At 52.8% G+C, this 19,323-nt stretch overlaps 9 protein-coding genes across 9 annotated transcripts; 4 read left to right on the top strand and 5 right to left on the bottom strand.

The window, feature by feature from the left end:
• Window positions 1-217: 217 nt before the first annotated feature.
• On the top strand, window positions 218-1,789 carry SCP_0203620 (predicted protein; the record flags this gene model as incomplete). Its single annotated transcript, XM_027754277.1, has 2 exons — window positions 218-1,730; window positions 1,785-1,789. 2 exons carry the CDS (start codon window positions 218-220, stop codon window positions 1,787-1,789), a joined length of 1,518 nt encoding a protein of 505 aa, XP_027610078.1.
• Window positions 1,790-2,296: 507 nt separating this feature from the next.
• On the bottom strand, window positions 2,297-3,470 carry SCP_0203610 (Putative oxidoreductase bli-4; the record flags this gene model as incomplete). Its single annotated transcript, XM_027754276.1, has 4 exons — window positions 2,297-2,431; window positions 2,482-2,764; window positions 2,820-3,007; window positions 3,069-3,470. The coding sequence occupies 4 exons, from the start codon at window positions 3,468-3,470 to the stop codon at window positions 2,297-2,299; spliced, it is 1,008 nt and encodes a 335-aa protein (XP_027610077.1).
• Window positions 3,471-4,441: 971 nt separating this feature from the next.
• Window positions 4,442-4,938, top strand: SCP_0203600 (hypothetical protein; the record flags this gene model as incomplete). The annotated part of the gene is made up of 2 exons (XM_027754275.1): window positions 4,442-4,489; window positions 4,558-4,938. The coding sequence occupies 2 exons, from the start codon at window positions 4,442-4,444 to the stop codon at window positions 4,936-4,938; spliced, it is 429 nt and encodes a 142-aa protein (XP_027610076.1).
• Window positions 4,939-6,348: 1,410 nt separating this feature from the next.
• On the top strand, window positions 6,349-7,004 carry SCP_0203590 (hypothetical protein; the record flags this gene model as incomplete). Its single annotated transcript, XM_027754274.1, has 3 exons — window positions 6,349-6,367; window positions 6,434-6,474; window positions 6,531-7,004. 3 exons carry the CDS (start codon window positions 6,349-6,351, stop codon window positions 7,002-7,004), a joined length of 534 nt encoding a protein of 177 aa, XP_027610075.1.
• A 267-nt stretch (window positions 7,005-7,271) lies between these two features.
• SCP_0203580 (hypothetical protein) lies at window positions 7,272-8,598 on the bottom strand (the record flags this gene model as incomplete). The annotated part of the gene is made up of 2 exons (XM_027754273.1): window positions 7,272-7,726; window positions 7,782-8,598. 2 exons carry the CDS (start codon window positions 8,596-8,598, stop codon window positions 7,272-7,274), a joined length of 1,272 nt encoding a protein of 423 aa, XP_027610074.1.
• A 1,012-nt stretch (window positions 8,599-9,610) lies between these two features.
• Window positions 9,611-11,866, bottom strand: SCP_0203570 (Serine/threonine-protein kinase srk1; the record flags this gene model as incomplete). The annotated part of the gene is made up of 9 exons (XM_027754272.1): window positions 9,611-10,332; window positions 10,387-10,929; window positions 10,984-11,076; window positions 11,125-11,143; window positions 11,198-11,251; window positions 11,307-11,344; window positions 11,400-11,458; window positions 11,513-11,780; window positions 11,830-11,866. 9 exons carry the CDS (start codon window positions 11,864-11,866, stop codon window positions 9,611-9,613), a joined length of 1,833 nt encoding a protein of 610 aa, XP_027610073.1.
• A 2,644-nt stretch (window positions 11,867-14,510) lies between these two features.
• SCP_0203560 (hypothetical protein) lies at window positions 14,511-15,789 on the bottom strand (the record flags this gene model as incomplete). Its single annotated transcript, XM_027754271.1, has 2 exons — window positions 14,511-14,965; window positions 15,021-15,789. The coding sequence occupies 2 exons, from the start codon at window positions 15,787-15,789 to the stop codon at window positions 14,511-14,513; spliced, it is 1,224 nt and encodes a 407-aa protein (XP_027610072.1).
• Window positions 15,790-17,352: 1,563 nt separating this feature from the next.
• Window positions 17,353-18,730, bottom strand: SCP_0203550 (hypothetical protein; the record flags this gene model as incomplete). Its single annotated transcript, XM_027754270.1, has 2 exons — window positions 17,353-17,819; window positions 17,881-18,730. The coding sequence occupies 2 exons, from the start codon at window positions 18,728-18,730 to the stop codon at window positions 17,353-17,355; spliced, it is 1,317 nt and encodes a 438-aa protein (XP_027610071.1).
• A 168-nt stretch (window positions 18,731-18,898) lies between these two features.
• SCP_0203540 (V-type ATPase assembly factor PKR1) lies at window positions 18,899-19,292 on the top strand (the record flags this gene model as incomplete). Its single annotated transcript, XM_027754269.1, has 2 exons — window positions 18,899-19,137; window positions 19,187-19,292. The coding sequence occupies 2 exons, from the start codon at window positions 18,899-18,901 to the stop codon at window positions 19,290-19,292; spliced, it is 345 nt and encodes a 114-aa protein (XP_027610070.1).
• Window positions 19,293-19,323: the final 31 nt, after the last annotated feature.

Here is a 19,323-nt window from a genome sequence, read left to right as displayed (position 1 = left end):
GGAGAGCGAATACAGCGACAGTCGTCGAATGTAAGGAGAAGATGTTTGAACTTGAAGGGCAGGACCCGCGGCATATGCCGTGCCGCGAAGCAATCGGCGCACGCGGTTCGCTCCCGCATCACTCCGGTTCCGTCGTAGCTCGACGTTCTCACTCTTCCAGATTTCAATTACATACATATCAACCGTATTCCATCATCTTTAATTCCTGGTATTCCTCATGCAGGCCGACTTTGATAGGTCACTTTTTCGCTCCGAACCCACAGCGGAAGATATCCTCGCAGCGAATGCCCAGATACAAAAGCATGAGCTCACGATCACATCCATACAATCCCAGATGAACCAGCTCATGCTAGATCTCCAGCGGCTCCGGAAAGAACAGCTAAAGCATGTCGATGAAATACGCTTTCACAAGGGGATCATCTCCCTCGCTCGCCGGATCCCTGAGGAACTGCTCAGCAAGATCTTCGAGCACTGCATTGAAGACGGCTGGACGCGTGCGCCAATCGTCGTAGGTCATGTATGTTCGATGTGGAGGTTGGCTACGCGTGCCCCGCGGGTGTGGTCGCGTGTCTACGTCGACTGTGATTCGCCAGTTGTCGTGGACCGTTTGCGTTTCTGGCTTTCGAGAGCGTGCTCTTCACCCTTGCATATCACGATAACTGCATCATCAATGGTGGCTTCTTCTACATTCACCAATGTCATGGCCATCCTGGGCAGTCGCGCAGACCAATGGAGGTCTCTGTCGATCGACATCCCAACCCTGTACGAGTTATCTAGCTGCATCCAGGAATGCGACTTCAACATGAATAATTTAGCGGAGCTCTGGATCAGGGTGGAAATACTCCGAGCTGGAAATCCTAATGACAACAACGCTGATGCTCTGGAATTGAAGTCTTTCTTCCGCCTAGCACGCGCTCCCAAGCTGCACGCCATCCGCTACACCTGTAATGTCATACCATCGATCCCCATCTTCCCGTCTCACATTCGCGACCTCCACTTGACAACATTCGAGAGCCCTATCTGGCGCCCTCTGTCTGCTGCATCGCTTTTCGTACTCCTGGAAGATCTACCGGAGCTGCAGTGTTTTACCATGAGTATGCCGCTCATGTATGCACGGCCATTCGTCCCAGTACCCGACTTCACTCGCACTGTCACGCTATCGAAGCTCGAGTCGCTGACCATGTACGGCCCAACCGACCTGAATGGACTCCTCTCCCACCTCCTCGTCCCCGCTCTTCGCCGCCTCCACCTGCGCTCGCTCGAGGACCTCGGGTACCGCCAGCATTCGTTGGGACCGAGCCTCCTGCGCCTCATCGAAAACTCCGTGCCCCCACTCGAGCTCCTCGAACTGCATGATGTTGACCTCTCCCCCGAGTATTTCGCGCGGTGCTTCACGGCCACGCCAGTCCTGCGCGAACTTCGCCTGCACGAGTCCTCCATATCCGATGCCACTCTCAATCTGCTCAATGGTCCGAGTGGGCTGTGCCCACGCCTTACCCGACTTGACATGCGGTGGTGCGGCCTTCTCCGCGGTACGGCTTTGGTTGACCTCGTGCGCAGTCGCCATGTCGAGCCCGGTGCCCCCAGCGGAGAAGTGGGCGTGTCAAAGTCGGATCTCATCGCTGAGGTCGCAGTCATCAATTGCTGCTTCGTCGGGGAACGAGACGTGTTGGATCTGGCGAGGATGACTACATGCAGAGTGGTGATGCGCGACGGCGATGACTACTGTCGTGAGCTTTACTTTTGGGGCTTCATGTTGTGAAAGGTCGCTGAGCGCGAAAAAGAATAGGTTCCCGTGATTGTTGCGACAATGTCAGATACAGAACGCGCCTCAGAATGCGCTACATGACTGCCCTTTCTGTGGAAGAACGTTCTCAGCTACGTCTCATTGTTTGAGCTCATCGCCGTGAATCTGAATTCGAGGAAGGTATGAATTTATTGCCCATGTCCTGGGCCACACAAGTAAAGTGAACCTTTACTTAGAGGTGCAGGCTTACGACTTCTCGTTGACCTGGTACCGTAGTGCAATATCGCTAGAAGCTGTTGTTGGTGCAATGCCCGCTTGCCAGATAGATAAATACCGCACCCTGGTTTGTATTTATTCAGTTATTGCTTCTCACTTATTGCTTATTAAACGGGCTGCACCTCCGGTTCAAGCCATCGGAAACACGCTTGAACAATATTCGTACGGTATGCTAATACACTTCGCTACCTCATGATACAGTCATTCGGACCACTCTTCGCGGCGGCCTTCCCCCGGACGCCGCGTGCGCGATTGCCTCCAAACGCTGAAGATTCACGGCAATTCTTCACCGAGCAACTCCTGTGAAAGTTTCGCGCACAGGTTCCAGAAGTTATCTGCGACTGCGTTGTCCTTCGCCAGCTTGCTCTCCGTCTGAGGTTTGCTGTACGGGTCAGAGTAGTAGTTGCCCTGAATTGGACGTTGAACTCAGCTCCAGGCGCGGGACAGCAGGTACTCACCTGGAAGTCCCTCCAGTTACCCACATTGATGTCGGTGCATGTCGCAGCCCAGAGACTAGCCTCCGCACCTTCCGACGCGCTTTTACCTCCGGCTCGCGACAGAGTCTCCACGATCCGACCGAGGACGCCATAACTCTCGGTCCAGGCCTTCTGGAGATCGGTATCGACCGCTCCTGGGTGTACGGAAATCGCAAGGATCGGGCGATCAGGCGGGAGGTCAGTCAATGTGCGCTTCACCAGCTCTTGTGTGAAGTAAATCAGTCCAAGCTTCGTGCGACCGTAGCTGGTCGACAGGTGGAGATAAGTAGGCATCTGATAGTTTGTTCGGCAGAACGTACAGCTGTGTGCCGTCGCCGTCCTTGTTAATCTCTTCCTTGGAGAGGAACTTCGTATTGCTTGGCGCCATGCGGTGTAATTCTGAACTCTGCATGACGATGCGGACAGTCGTGGGTGGGGCAGTCAACGCAGTCTTCTTCATGAGCGGCAGAAGACGCAGGACGAAGACGTAGTGCGCGAGGTTATTCACCTGCGAAACCCAGCAGTCGTGTCACCAACTTGGCGATGCGTAACGTGAAAGGTTATCTCACCTCAAAATGACGTTCAAGCCCATCGCTCGTCAGGCCATGCGGTGTCTGCCCAATTCCTGCATTGCAAATCAGGATGTTCAAACACTCCTCTTGCTCCGCGAGCCTTTTCGCAAGCGCGTCCACGTCTTTCAACCTGCCGAAGTCGACTCCATGCCAAGTAACGGAGCCCGCAGAGTTGGCCTCCTGGAGAGCTTTGTTGATGTCTGCCTCGGCCTGCTTGCCGTGCTCCTCGCTCGCGGAGACGATGATGACTTTCGCGTTGGCTCTCGCGAGACTGAGCGCATCATGATATCCGATGCCGGCAGACCCTCCTGTCACGACTGCGACGCGTCCAGAAAGATCAGGGATGGACTCGGGTTTGAAACGACGACTGACAAGTGTCGCGGGATTCATTGTATCCATGTTGGTGTACGTAGGCGGGTGCTTAAGAGATGTGAGAAGGAGGAAAAGATGTTGGGCATCGCTGTCAAGAGGTGGCCCGTATTTATACGCTGGTCGGCAGAGAGACTGTCTAGGATGACATGCATGACACTCCGGTCGACGTCATCGCCCACTTACCATTTCCATCTCACTACTTTAGTTGCCTTTTCTAGACACTTCCTACCCTTTCGTGGCAACTCTTCAGGATGCGGACAACTATTATGTTATTTCACCTCAGTTGGTGCGCCATTATTCAGAAAGAAACTCATAATCTACACGTGTAGCACGGTGCCAGAGGGGCGTGATCAAGGGAGCTCAGAATGCTGGAAGGAAACATGCGGCGCGATGCTAGGGCCTCGGAACACGCCGACTCAGAGGCTCTGAGTCGGCGTGTTTGGACCCCACATCGGATGTGGGGCGTGAATATGAACCAAGAGGCTTTGTCTAACAGCATATCTGAGTCGTGATGAACCCAATACCACAGCCTCGTACTACAAGACACCTGCCATTGAAAAAGATCCCAGGCCTTGTCGATACACCAGGGTATGCTACTGAGCTCAGGGTAAGTACATCGAGTGTCTGCATCACCACGGATTCATTCTTTGATACCTAGAGATTGCGTGCCCTTGCGGCTGAATATTTAGATGGCACTCGTCCACTAGCCCTGCAGGATACAGAGAAATGGCGCAAGTTCATGCATAAGGTGTGTACTACTCGAGCTATTGAAGTTCTACAAGACTTCATCCATCGTTTTCAGGCAGTCAATGGCAACTCACTTTGGAGCAAGTATGAAGACTCATGGCCGATCAGGTGTTATATCGGCAGGTACCTTGGTGATTCCTCTACTCGCCACAAGCATCGCAGACGGACTGCGGACTCAGATCGGCAAGCGAGAATTGCAGACGGTAAGATGCATTGTGTCGTTGCCAAGTCCGACCTCCGCAATCTTAGGAATGTCAGAGACAGTTGTTTCCACCAGGGAAGAGACCCGACTTTACGCTGTGAGCATTCCCGTTCAGTGTTCACACTGAATGTTTGTTCCAGTCTGATAATTGCCTGGGTGGTGTAGAGCTCCAAAGGGTCGGGTACTAGAAATTCGACGACGGACTCTATGGCCTCAGCATCTTCGCGCTCGCAGCAGCAGCATCCCTATCCCGTGCAGCGATCTGCCCCGTACTCCGAAGCACCATCAATCAAAACACCTGCTTCTTCGGAAGTCAGATCACTCGCTGTATTCCTGAAGACAGTGTGTCCACTGTTGGTAGGCGCGGCTGCATCTATGGTAGAAGCTGGTATTATGGACGAAGCCTGCTTTCGGGCCCTTAGCAATTGGCCTGCTAGGGAGCGCGACGCACTTCTATTAGATGCGGTGAAGTTGTCGCCGTTCCAGCTGAGCTTGACTCGTGTGGTTCTCGGGAAATTACAGAAGAGTATTGTTGTGATTGACTAGCTGATGCTCTCCCGGACCACCTTCATGATAGTGTCTCTTTTCTACTATATGCACCTCCCAGGAGGATGATATATAACGGTTTTGAATTAGTCACTGTCTTGTAGGACACCCAGATCTGACGAATACGAACCTGCCCGGATTACCGCTTCAACGTTCATAAAATTGCAGGCGTTATAGCATCCCGAATACGGAAAGACACGTGGTTTCCTCGGAATGTCGCGTTTGCTGTGTTCCGTTCGCTCACAGGATTTCGCCGCAATATTATTGGTCGGACTTAGGAAAGCTCTGCCAAGGAAATATATATTTACTTGAGTCAGACAAGCGAGGGTGGTGGTGTAGGCATATCTGACTATGAGATAAGCATGAGAGGTACGTGACGTTGACCCGTGAGTCCAGGGTGATTCTGACTCAGTGAATGTTCACGACACGCGTACAGAACGCGTCTCACGTGATCGTTACTGAGTGGCGCAGCAGCCGCGTCGCTTTCGTCACAATGAGGCTTACAGCTGGTTGGGGCCCTGATCTGCCTACATCGTTATAGTATTCGGAGCACCGTTCTGGCTTGTCTTCGCTGTTTCTCACACTGATCCCCGGTGTAACTCGGTAGATGTACGTTTCGCAGTCAGAAACTTGACGCACAAAACGCTGCATCCTCCCTGCGATGTGACTCATCCTCAGCATGAATGGCAACCCTGAAAAAATGGGGTGCTACACGCAGTCTCCATCTGGTCAATAATTCTCCGTTTCTTTATGCCTACGTCGGTCGGAAGCTCCTGACAAGGCTTCGTTCGCGAACACATGGCATCATGTCGTGTTCAGTGTACGAAACCGACGGCGTCGCGTGCATGAGGGCCTTTGGATGAATTAAATTTAGTGTGAGCGTGGCTGGAGACTTCGCGTGTAATGGTGAGCCATAAATGGGTACTCTGCAGGGGAAAGCGACAAGAGTGCTCCTCCTTCGACAGCCATCTTGTCTTATCCTATGAAGCCCTTACCCCAGCCTCAGCACGCCAGCGCAATGCCATTGCAAAAGGCCATGCATCTTGCCAACAACCGAAAGCGGTTCTTGGATGCTACAGTAAGTGGCCCGGGATGTCTATCTCCTGGAAACTAATATAGTGGATATGTTTCGGAATATTCAGGCTCATCTGCGTCGTCTGGCCAATGAGATGCTGGATGTCACTCGGCCATTCTCTGAGCAGGACCCTGGGCTATTCGAGGAATTCAAACGCAAAGTTTGTTGGAACCCGATCACAGCTTTGCCATCTAACGATTGATTTGTGCTAGGCCATTCAAACGTATGATTTTTTCAGGAAGTATGAAGACGCGTGGCCAATAAGGATATATACAAGAAAATATATCAAGGGTTGTAGCAAAAGATTTCGATTGCAGAATGGAGGTGACGACGATATGCACGAAGAGGGTCACAGTAAGAAGTCATTGTATGGTCACCGAGACGTTCACTAACTGTACAACTCCCGCTGCTGTGCTGTAGCGCCAGAAAATAACTTCAGGAGGAAGGCCAGTCTTCCCGCAGTGAGTATCCCAGCTCAATCACTCGTCAAAGTCTAACCTTTTCTGGTGTCGTGCAGGACGTCCAAAATCCCGTCAAAGGCTCGTCTACGCAGTCCACAGCAAGTAACACTCTAGCATCATCCTTGGTTAGGTCCTCGCGCATACGACGGCCATCCCTCAAGCTGAGGGATGGCGATCCTGACCATGGTCAGTCCACAGAGTCTCTGGCCAGCAATACAAGTCCATCCCCGGGGTGCTCCTCATGCTCCCGGCATCCATCTTCGCCCACTATCACGTCTACCTCTTCCGACGTCAGATCTCTGCTCGATTTTCTAAGGAGTGTCTGTCCGTTGTTGATGAGTGCGGCGGGATCTATGGTGGAGGCTGGAATCAAGGATGAAATGTGTTTCCGTGCACTTGCTGAGTGGCCTGCGCGGGAGCGCGATACGCTTTTGTTGGATGAGGTGAGGTTGACACCGTTCCAACTTAGCTTGGTGCGTGTGGTTCTTGGGAAGATGCGGAAGCATGAGAATGTGATTGAGATTGATTAGATGGAGCTGCTGTGTGAGGTTCATGTCGTATGTTGTAGTGCTGAGCATTGCTGTTGTGTACCTTTCCAAGGTGTATGAGTAGAGCTAGATTGAGATTCAACACCATGCCGTGCATCTAAGAGGGCAGGAGGGACTTTGATACAAGCATGACATCCCTTGGCTCATGGCAGTTCTCGACACCTACACATGGACATTTGTATCAAGCTTTCTGTACAAAATGTATGCATGAACTTGTACAATGCAATTTGCGGTCACTCAATAAGCCCATCACTTCGAGTCGCAGTACAGAGACAGCCAGTGCTCTCTGAGCTGCTCATGATCCGGATGTCGCGTAGCGGACATGCTGCACAACAAACGGACACGAGTCCCCGCAACTTGCGACTCCGGTAGATAGGCAGTGATCGCTGAGATCACTTCATCAGCCCAGCCTAGAGTGCGATAGCGTGGGCGAATATATAAGACGACCACAAGCCGTGGAAGACGCTTGCCCAGAGAAGCCAATGTCTTGTCGATGGACTCCCAGTCCAGTAGCCCCAGTTGTATCGGCGGTGAGTCCGTCAGGAAAATGTTCATCCTGATGTACCTCGCAGCGCAAACCTGGGAAAGAAGGGCGGGTATGTAGGCGGTGTCCTTTGCGGTGGGCATCGCGGCAAAGCAGCATTTAAGCGACAGCGATTTGAGGTTGATAAGGTGCGCCAAGGATATATGGTCTGCAGGATAAGCTGAATACAATGACCTCAACCAATCTGTGCATGAAAGAGAGTATACTGTACTCACCAGCTTCTCCCCCACTCTCGGGTGTCAAATACAGACTGAGATCCTCCAAGGATGGGCCTGCCTTCTCGATAACCTTGCCCAGTTTCACCACACTCTCCAATGCGGAGGAGGAAGCCCAGCTGAGTCGGGTAAGGGACATCTTGAATGGGGCATCCACAACACTCGCTGCAATGGACGTCCCACAATCAGAGACACCATCGTGCACCATGAGCTCATTGATCCCAATCTTCCCCGCATGCGCCCACTGATCTCCCTCGACAAGGAAGGGCGACTCGACGATCCAAAAGACGTCGATCATGCAGATCGTGTTGAGCAGCGGGTGCGACGCCAGCAGTCGCAGGACGTGGATCGACTCCTCGAACCTCACATCATCAAGAATAATGACCTGCAATGCAGGGAATGACGTGAGAAACGCGTCTCTGGCTTCTTGGAAGTCGCGCTGCCAGTCCATGCCGGTCAGCTGCAGGCATTCGACTGCGGTCAGGCTCGTGAACAGCTTGGGTAGGAACCGGCCCATCCAGCTCGTCTTCGCAGCCTGAGGGAGTTTGTTGCCCGGCACTAAGTTACAGCTATGGATCGTGAGATCGCGAATGTAGAAGGGGATCCCCGACGAAGCGGCGAGAGAAGACGTCAACAAGTTCTCCAAACGGAGGCAGTCGGCTTCCCCACAAAGCTCGACCGTGCGAAACAGGTGGTATCGACTTCTTCGGAGCCATGCTCGACATGTTAGACTGCATGCCACCAATGCACTGCGGTCAAGCCAGAGAAAGTCGATGATATGGTCCGAAAGCTCAAGCGGTAACTTTCTTGGGTGCATGACGTCGCACCTGAATCAACATCAGATGTCATCGTAGAGCGAACGATCTCCACATACCTCTCGTTTTCGTGGAGCTAAGTGCAGCGTGTTCTGTCTAAATTACTTGCCGCATCATCGCGGTAATGGATCTGGTATCATATAGATTTCCCAAGCACAAGACGCATAGCCAAGTATTTCTCAGGGTTTTTCCCTGAGAAATTTCAGAAAAGCACGAGAAAAAACTTTGAAGAATTTTCGCGGGAAATACCATGATTGTCCAATCAGCAGCTGAGAATCACAGTTGTTCCTGGAGAAACCTTTTATTCCTTTTTCACAGTTTTTCTGTGTGCTTTACCCCTTTCCAGAGGGTTTTCCGCAAAAAATGCTGGGTTATGTTGTGAAACATGAAATTTCGCACACTTTCTCACAGAAAAAATCAAAACCAAACCAAATTGCCTTCCTGATACGAACGAGTCCTGCATAAATGTACATACAAGGTAATACAAAAGCACACTACATCGTACGTGGTATAGTTAACCGTCCCGTGTAACGCCCAATCCCACACAGGTGCAAGAAATAACGCTAGGGAGGGAATAATACTTGCGGTGTGGTGGCAGTGAGAGTGCGACGATTTGCTCGAAAAGTCAAGGACGATTCGTGTCGGGATAGTGAACACTTGCAGATCACAGACGCCGCGGACGCCATCGACTCGAAACGGGCAGCGGAGTATCGATACATTCTATCAGAGCTGGAACAAGCGGATTTAATGCAGATCGGAAGGCGAAGTCGAAGACGGCTGGGTTGTTGGGGGAGGGGAGGTGGATGGCAAAGACGTCGAGAACGAAAGTGTCGATGCCGCGAAGTGTGTGTGCAAGAGGACGGAACGAAAGCGTTGTATACAATGACGATGGTATGGTGTGAGAACGAAGACGAGCTCCAAGACCAAGGGCGACCGTGACAGGAGCCCCCAAAGACCGCATATAATCGGGCGGGTGCGAAAGCGAAGACGACCAGAACGCATGAAGGCTAAGTCCTAGTCCACCCGCATCGGGCTCCCAGGATTGACCACCTCGTCCTGCAGCACTGCCAACCTCAATGGGCTCCCGCCAAACGTACCAACAGCCCTGCCGTCGATCGCCTTCCCCTGCGGCGTGACGACTGCAAGCCCGTTCCCGCCGCGCTGATGTCTCCGACCCAGCAGCGTCGAGCCATTTAGGTCCAACTCGAATGGCGTGTTGCCCTTCCTCCGCGCTCGGTCGCGTGGGCCTGCACGCCCATCGTACGCGTACACTGCGCCATCCTGCACCGCGCGCTTTGCCGCTGTCTTCTGTCCCTCTCCCTGTCCTTGTACCTGCTGCACCTGCGGCTGCACTTGCACCTGCACGCGCTCCTTCGGCTGCACCTCTGTGTCCGACTCGTCGTCCGTGATCTCCTCGTCACTCTCATTCAGCCCGCTCAGGAAGCCGCGATTTGCGCCACCCTTTGCGGCCCGCCGCCGCGCGCCTTCCTCCTCCATGCGGTGCACTGCATACGTTATGTCGAACGCCTCCCTCAGCGAGGCGACCCCGGGCGAGCGTACTCCACGATAGCCCGGGAGGAACGGCGAGTCAAGAGGCACACCAGGAGCAAAGCCTGGCGTGGGAGACGCTGGTGTGGGCGCGGGGATCTCATTGCACCACGGGTGTACGAGGAACTCGTCGATGGTGTATCGTTGAGCGGGGTCGACGCAGAGGAGGTGTGATATTAGGTCTTTCGCTGTGAATGGATGAGTACACGCGCAAAAGATGCATACACCAGGCAGTTACTCACCTGATTCGCTGATTGGGTCCCACCACGGGCTAAGGAAGGTGTAGTGTCCCCGTGCGACCTTCTCAGTGAGCACATTGATGCTCTCATCGTAGAATGGAGGGAATCCACATAACAGCGTATATAGCACGCACCCGAGCGCCCACATGTCCACGCTCTTGCTATATCGTTCATCCTTAACGATCTCTGGTGCGGTGTACCCTACGGTGCCACATGGGGTCATTGTCTGCTCGTCCCAGACGACTTTACTCAAGCCGAAGTCTGCGATTTTGACACGCCCGATGCCGCCGCCACCAGTGCCTGGTATGAACACGCCCTCGTCCTCCTTATCCTCTTCGAACTGCTTGGGAGGTGGATTCGGCCTTGGGATGATGGGGATCCGTTCGAAGAGTAAATTTTCCGGTTTGATGTCGCGATGCACGACGCCGCGCTCCTCATGTAGATACCGGATACCCTGCGCAACTTGTAGAACGACGTGCCGTGCGAGGTTCTCGCTGAAATATGTCAGCTGGACAATTTGATGGAAGAGCTCCCCGCCCTCCAGAACTGTGGAGTGGAGACGTCAGAATGAATGCCATGGCACCGTAAGTGCTAACTAACGCTCGAGCACTAGGAAGTAGTGTTCTGGCGACTCAGAGAAGGAAATCAGCTTGACAATAGATGGATGGTTGATCCCACGCATGATCTGCACCTCTGTATGCTAAGGTGAGTGGACGATCGTGGAATAGAGCGAAAGCATACCCTTCAGGATGTTCGCGCGCTGGAAGGGGAAGGGGAGTTAGTAGGACAGCAAGGAAACGCGCATAATAAACACCTCCGTAACGCGCGGTCTCCTTTTGAACTCGCGATTAAGATGCTTCTCACCGGCCTAAGTCGCGGCGAGACTTGAATAGAAGAGAACAAGCGGAGAGAGGGGAACTGACCTGTGATGCGCTGAGCTCGTACTTGCGGACGACTTTGACTGGGGGAGATTCAGGTTTGCACGATGAAAGCAAATATGAGGCAGGAGAACAGACCTGCCACCTTCTGAGATGTGCGAAGATCAATCGCTTTGTAAACGTTCGAGAATGCGCCGCTAACGTGCGAGTTAGCCAGGCACGGGGAGTGATCTAGAGATCGCGGGACTCACTCTCCCATCTTGTCGAGGAGCTTGAAGTTCTCGAGGCCCTTGTAGGATGGCATCTTCAACTTTGCCTCGCGCTCTTCCTGGACAATTGATTCTATGTGGTCCTTGTATTTTGCGGCTGGCTGGTGCTTCTGTGTTTGGTGTTGTTGCTGTTGCTGATGCTGCTGCTGTTGCTGCTGCGGGAGGTCGCGCTGTTGTTGCTGTGGGGGATGCTGGTGGATTTCATCTTGCTGACGAGCAGTGTGGTGATTTTTGCCGTGTCTGATGAGATCTAAGACTATGTGAGTGTAGATGTGGACGAAACAGAGGAGAAAACGCACTTTTGAAAGCGTCGACGACGCCAGAACCAGAGGGCATGTTGCGGAAGGCGAGAGACGGAGATGGAGAGGGAAGAAGAGAGAGAGAGAATGTGGCTGTCGACTGATTTGGCGCCGAGTCTTGAAGGAGTGCGTTCGTTACGTCATCCCTCCAGCGCGCTCCATCTCCGCCGTTAACGTTCACCAGCAGCTCTGCGATTGCCTTTCAACCCAAATCACCGCCACAAGAACCATCCCCCGCCCGTCACATTAATTATCTGCACCTTTGTTCATCATTCTCCCTTGGAAACGGTGACGTCGCGATGACGTCACTCGCACTCGCTCTCTTTTATGGAAGGTTACCTGCCAGATATGGTCATTACTATTGATTTGGCGGAGCAAGTATTGGACTTCGCACCACAGCGCCACTGCACAGCCGATTCCAAATTGCTTCATCGACCTCTTATCATAAGTTCCACGACAAGCGTTCTCTGGGCTAGGAGTCTACAAGCCTATTGAAACCAGACTTTCATCCCCATACATACTACATGCACACTGGGCTAAGCGCAAAAATGTCGCGAACTGTTCCTGTAAGTTAAATATACCCCTACCACACTGTGGCAGCAGAGAAAGTTACATTCGGCCAGCTAGCAAGGACTCCGCGTTCTGGGCCGAGAAAACAAGTGTACTATCCGGGCCTAGTATGGCCCAGGCTGTAGCATACTGTAATCGGAGAATATGTGAGGATTGGCGACAGGACAGGTACGAGGAAACTTGAGAATAATGCAACCATAGAGGGGACAGGATCCTGACACAAGAGAGGCAGTGGCAAGGGAAATAAAGTAATTGGACAACATAACGTTTCGCAGGACGAACAGAAACAATCAACATCGAAACAAGCCTGAGTGAAATACTGACTGCATAATGTCAAATCCACGGGATGTACCCACAGCGCATCACAATAACCACTGTGTCTTCATCGGGCTCTCAGACACATATAACTCAGACACGAACTCGAGATACATCAACCCCACCTTTGCTCCAGCCTCGCGGGCGTGGGGCAACTGTGTCCTGATCATATCAGCAGACTGGGTTACCAACAGCACCGTCATCGATTTCGTTATCATTGGCCTCAAGTGGAACAACGTGATAAGCCGTGGATTGACCGTGCGCAGACGGCCGAGCTGCAAGTCAAACGCACCCCAGTCCAACATTCTTGACATGTCTGTGGGCGCGTACCTGCCTTCTCCGACGATGATCTTGAGTTCCTGCAGATTTTTCGAGTGCACTCGGGAGAGGATGAGGGGTACCCAGGCGCGCACAGTTCTCGGCGACCATCTGTAGTTATGCAGGTATTGAAGGTGCAGGGAGACAAGATGGGTAAACCCGGAGCTATTTAATTTCCGAAGAGAACTACCTGCGGAGTGTCGTCAATAATGAGCACAACTGCCTCTTCCCCACAAGCGACCGTCAAATCTCACTGGCATCTGTGTCTCTGCTCATCGGGGTATCACTGCTCGGAAACCCGATATGCAAGTGCTTCAATGCATTGCTTCTGCGTAGTAAGTATGCAAATGCCATTTGGCTCTGCCGCCCGCCGTAGCTGCTATTCCATTCTAGACTCTGCAAATCGAACTTGAATGGCCAACGGAAAAGGTAAACCCTCGCAAAATCTTCCAATGGGTCCCAGCGAGCTGGGTCGACAGTCTTGAATTTGAAGTCCCGGAGCTGTATGTGTGCGTCGAACCACAAGTACCAACGTGGATGCCGCAGGGGTGCCACAGTCGGCCTCAAGGTCCAAATCATACGCACGTCCAAGGTGCTGCCAGACCGATACCCTAATTCTTCGATGTGCAGCGTGTCCATTGCAGGAAAGGACAATAGTATAGCCCGTATAGTATCCGGTCTGGCATGACCACGCGGAAACATTAGTGGGTCCATCGTGCATTCTAACCCCACAACAACAACCGTTGATAGCTTCTTCAGCACTTTCAGTAATGTATGATTCAGCCATCTCGGCTGCGTATCGGACTTCAAATTGGCCTTGATGGTGAGCGAGCGAATGCAAGGCGCCATCCCGAGTTTTACCAGTAACTTCAGCCGCGCACAGCTCCGTGAGTCGCACACGAGGTAGTGGCAGGGACATATCAACTGAAGCAACTCCCAGCACGTTAGCTGGAGCGCTAGGAGTGCAGCGACGTCGTCCTCCAGGAGGTCAATGATATAGACCCATAGCTCCACAGGAAGCTTTGTTGAATGGGATCGCGAGGAGATGGCTGGCCGAACATTTACCTGCAAAGTGCGTGTACACTTTCGCAGACTGCGGGGGAACCAATAAAACCAGGACACTCCGCATCTGTGGAGAGAGCTCTGAATGGGTGCAGATCTCGTTGACTGCTGCAGGTCCATGTATGCCACCTGCAGTGCCGACGCACAATGTATTAGTCAGGGTAACAGAAGATAATCACACATACATACAATGCCAGTTATGCATTCAGAGCTATGGTAGGATGGTCGTGGAAGGAGACCTCAAAGGGGCATATGCACAGGGGCTGTGAATGTCGCACCGCGCACGTGGTAATACTGCTTCGGTCCGCATAGCTGAATGTCCGACTTGTCGGATGCGAAGTCCAGCAAAAGCGTCGCCCTCAGCAATTGGCGAAAGCGTGTGATCATCCCAGCGCACCTACAGTAGACAACAACCGTCACAACAACCACTGCACGATCATCGAATCCTCTCCCGCGCCTGTAGAGGCAGAATCATGCGATTCGGGATAGGCCAGTCCTACTCGCACCCTGCTCGCTCGCGCACGGGGCAAGCGTGTCGTGATCACCTCAGTCACCCAGCGCACCCACAGCGCCATACACCGCTTGCTGACTTTCAACATGAACAGGACGAAGAGCTGCGGGACTTCCGCGTGTATGCGAGCGACCTCTGCATCGAACACTCCCCAGTCAAGCATTTCTGGATCGGGTATAGACCGGGTTGAAGGATGACCCTGAAAGGTGATCTTGAGTTCCCCTAAGTGTGGAGAGTGGACACGAGAGAGAATATGCAGTGCCCAAGCATACATGGGCCCCAGCCAGTACATGTTAAATTGAAGGTGTAACGACTCGAGGTGGGCAAACCGAACGCCATCCATTGCCCGCGGGATATAATCTGGTGATGACCGAGAAGTCAGCAATCGCCGCTACGTAACGTCGTCGAAACTCACTGGTGTCTTTAAGTCCTATGGAGGGGAATAATGCAATATGGCAGAATTGCAGGGTATCGGCTCTCTGCAGTATAGAAGCAAGCTGGTCCTGGCAAGCCTCAGAACCGCGGCTATTCCACTCGAGCCTCCGAACATTGACTTTGAAGGGAGGACGCAGAAAGTGTGCCACCGCGCCAGCCTGAATTATCCCCGCGCATGTCGAACCGGCCAATCTGAGCTCGGAAATCTGGATCTCTGAGTCTGCTCGATGGTCCGAGCCTGAAGGCATGTAAGGCGATGATGGCAACTTGTACATGCGGTCCCTAGCCTTATGCACAGTAACGAAGCAACACGGCAACACCTGGATCTGGAGGCTCGGGCGCCAAAACCAACCATCCACATTCACGGTATTCGCTGGGAACGAAGCCAGGATACTCTGCACAGTCTCCGCTCTGATACAAGACATGTGTCTTCCCGCGGGGAATGTGAGATGCAGCTTGTCGACAGCTGACAGCCGTTGCAACAATTGAGGAAGCGGTTTTTCCAGAAACTTCATATGTGCACCTGCTGCCGCGTCAATTGTGATGTTACGAATGAACGGTGTAAGTCCCGTCTTGACGAGCGACTTCAGGTGAGCAAAATCGGTATTATTGCGCACCGCGAATGAGTGGAAGAGGTGGCGGCGGACTAACGGTACCCACGCACGACATGTCAAGTTGCACGCTCGGAGAGTACTAAGATCATCTTGAAGGAAGTCAAAGATGTCCATCCACAGTTCCTCCGGGAGCATTGGGAAAGAGCAACGGCGAGCTGGCTGCTGAGAGCGCCGGGCCTTCCTCCAGATCTTGCGGAACCAGCGATACAATGAGTGTCCAGGGCTAGAAGAGGGGCGTGGAACAACGTTAACTGCCAGCTGCGCTTGAGAATGGATGGCAGATAGTCCACATTCTGTATGGTGTTGATTCCACATGCGAACCGCCTGCGAGTCGCATTAAATTCTTGAAGTCAACTTGCGAGAACGGGGGTGATAATACTCGTGTGCGCACTGGCAACTTGCGCATCATGAGTTACGTACTCCGACTGTCCATCACAAATCTGTCCCAATATGGAAAGCAGTATCCCCAAGTTGGATGTTGTAGTTCAAGCTGCTCGAGTGATGCCAGCATTAATGTACCCAGCCACGCTGCTGGACCATTAATATTTTCTCTGCACTGTCGTCTCCCGCTTTTAGCAACACGTCCCCAGTCTGGAAGAAATATAGCCTTCTGAAACTCGAGTACCCGAGCAGCATGGTGATAGCGTACAGTAATTTGACGATATGAACACAAGAGGAAACTGACAGCAGCGACGGGGGCAAAAGAACAAGTGGGCAAATAATGCGACTGTAGCGGAGACGGAGGAGAGAGGGGAAGCAAGTATTTGTGAAGCATAACTTTCGCACAGATCGATAAAGTACTAAGCCTGAGTCAAACCTAAGAGGCAAAAAGTAAGTAAAAACGGAATGCGCCCGGCACATATCATCACGACGTCCCAACTACCGTGTGTGAATCGTGTCCACAGGCAAGATACGGCAGCGACGACTCTGCCCCCTGCTGCCCGCGCGGGGCGAACAGGCTTTAATTCCCCGCCCGGTACGCCCACGAGCCAATTTTAAGAACCTGAATCACCGGACCCAGAACACCCAGCCATGGGTCGTTCTTGCAAAGAGGTGGGAGCTTCGAGGTTGGTGGGCTCTAAGTAGACATATGTCACGTCCCAGTCCGGCGCACTCAGCCGGTCGCTGGGCAACCATGCGACATGATTCCCGTCGGTGACCTTGGACTCCGTATGGTCAATCAGTGGAAGAGGAAGAGCAGCCAAAGAGCTGCAGAAAGATACGAGCTGTATGTGAACCTGTATAGCTGGATCACAGGCCCAAACGTGCTGTCTTCCGCAGATCGTGCACGCTGCTTCGGTCAAGGTATGAACAATATGAGAATTTCTCATGGCCGACGAGGTCGGAGGCGGATGAGGGCGAAAGTGTGCCAGGAGTTGGATTCAGATCTTGTTATGAATAGTCAGGTAGAAAAAGTAGTCATAGAACTTCCCTGGCACACGCCCATTGAAAAGGGGTAATCGGCCTCGATTGAGGTTGGTACACGGCTTCCGGTCGGAGATGGAGAATCGTACTGGAGGTGCTGTGGAGTAGAATGCGGGACCGAAGGATTCGGAAACATGATCAGCCAGCGCGGTCAGGGAGAAGTGCACTAGTATCGGTGGTCCTGACTCGGAGAGGACAAAGAAGCATGAAAAGGAAGAAATGGGCCCATGGCATGCGGTACAACCCCACTACGTCGCCCCTCTACGAGCGTCATCACAACAACCACTGCGTGCTCATCGAGTCCTCTCCCGCACCTGTAGAAGCAGAATCATCTGGGAGGGGCGAATTGGGACATGCCAGTCCAACCTGCACTCTGCTCGCTCGCGCACGGGGCAAGCGTGTCGTGATCGCCTCAGTCACCCAGCGTTCCCACAGTGCCATATCCTGATCTCTAATCTTCAAGGTAAACAGGACAAAGAACCGAGCACTGATCGCATGTAGGCGGCCGAGCTCCCCATCGAATGTGTCCCAATCAAACACCCACGACGTGCCGTGGAACTGGTCAGCGAGATGGCCCTGGAAGGTGATCCGCAGTTCCTGCAAGTGCGGAGAGTGGACCTGAGAGATGATATAGGGCCCCCAGCCGTGCATGGGGCCCGGCCAGTAGTCCATGTTATATTGGAGGTGCAGCGATATGAGATGTGCAAACCGAATGTCAGCCATCGGTTCAGGTAGATAACCTGGTAGGTATAAATTCAGGTAAATCAACAAACTCTGCTCCGCGCTATTGTCGACACTTACGGATTTGTCTAGGTCCTGCTAAACAGGAAAACGCGATGTGGCAGTGTTGCAAAGTATCAGCCCTGTGCAGTACATGTGCAAGCATATTCTGAGCTCCCTGAGAACCGTGACTATTCCACTCGAGCCTCCGAACATTGACCTTGAAAGGAGCATATAGCAGGTATACCAGGATGCCAGTCAGAAGTTTGTCCCCGGACGCCGAATCGGCGAATCCAAGCTCGGAAATCTCAATGATTTTGTCCGCTGGACATTCTGAGTCAGAAGGCGCTTGAGATAACGGTAGCGCATCATCCACGCGGTTTCTGGACATATGCACAGTCACTGCGTGGAGAGTCATGGTCGCGATGAGAGAGTCTGCCGGCCAGACCCAACCATCTACTGTCATGGTATTCATCGCCGGGAACGAGGTCAGGATAGTCTGTGCAGTCTCCGCGCTAATACAAGACGGAAATGAGCCTATGAGGAATTTGAAGTGCAGGGCTTCGACCGCCGACAATTCTTGCAACAATTCGGGAAGTGGGTCGTCCAGAAATGTCAGATACGCACTCATTTGGACATCGATTGTGAGATCACGAATGAGAGGCGCAAGACCTCTCTCAATAAGAGACCCAAGATGATCACAATCGGAACCCCAACGCACTTTGAATGAGCGGAAGAGATGGCGGCGCGCTGATGATACCCATGCACGGCACGTTAGGTTGCACGCTCGGAGAGCCTTGCGGTCGTCCTGTAAAAAATCAATGATGTTCATCCACAGCTCTTCCGGGAACCTGGCGATCCCAGAGAGCGGCGGCGGTAAAGCGTTGTGGGAAGATGGATGCTGCGCCTGCTCTGTGAGTAACGTATCCATCTGCTACCAAACATTTGCCAGAGGCAGTAGGCACAAGTGAAGACGGCCTTATCAGAGAGTGATCTGGCAAATATTGGCACTTACCGTGACACGAATGTCAGTGACAATCGTGACCAAGCTCATAAGCGCTCACATCAGCCTCACTGCCAGTGGACGCGACCGCAAACCATGAGTTCCAGCAACAGCACCAGCAACTCTCCGTCTTCCCCTACTACAGAAGACAACTCTTTGTTTGCAACGCTCCTCACTCCAGGATCCTCGCTTCATCCCACATTGCTGTTTGTACTCGACGTCGCGTTCTTCGCGCTCTTCCTCGTACTCGCTGGTCTCGCTCTCGCGACGCAGGGGAACCTTCACGTGCTTTCGCTTATTGGGATTGAGATGGGACTGTGGGGAAGTGTCAAATGGTGCGCTTCTTGGCTGAACGTTGGAAATAAGAGTTGATGGATGTGGCAGGTTTGTGTACGAGCTGCAGCTGGCCAACGCCAATGAAGAGACGCAAAAGAACGCGAATCGAGAAAACGATACATCACCTTCCGACTCGAAACTAAAGGAGGAATAATATAAGCGGAGAGCTACATACGCCCGCTCAC

This window comes from Sparassis crispa (assembly GCF_003851025.1).
Source record: "Sparassis crispa DNA, contig_000001F, whole genome shotgun sequence".
NCBI lineage: Eukaryota > Fungi > Basidiomycota > Agaricomycetes > Polyporales > Sparassidaceae > Sparassis > Sparassis crispa.
The sequence above is the reverse complement of the archived record's forward strand: the minus strand, read 5'-3'. Positions and strand labels throughout refer to the sequence as shown.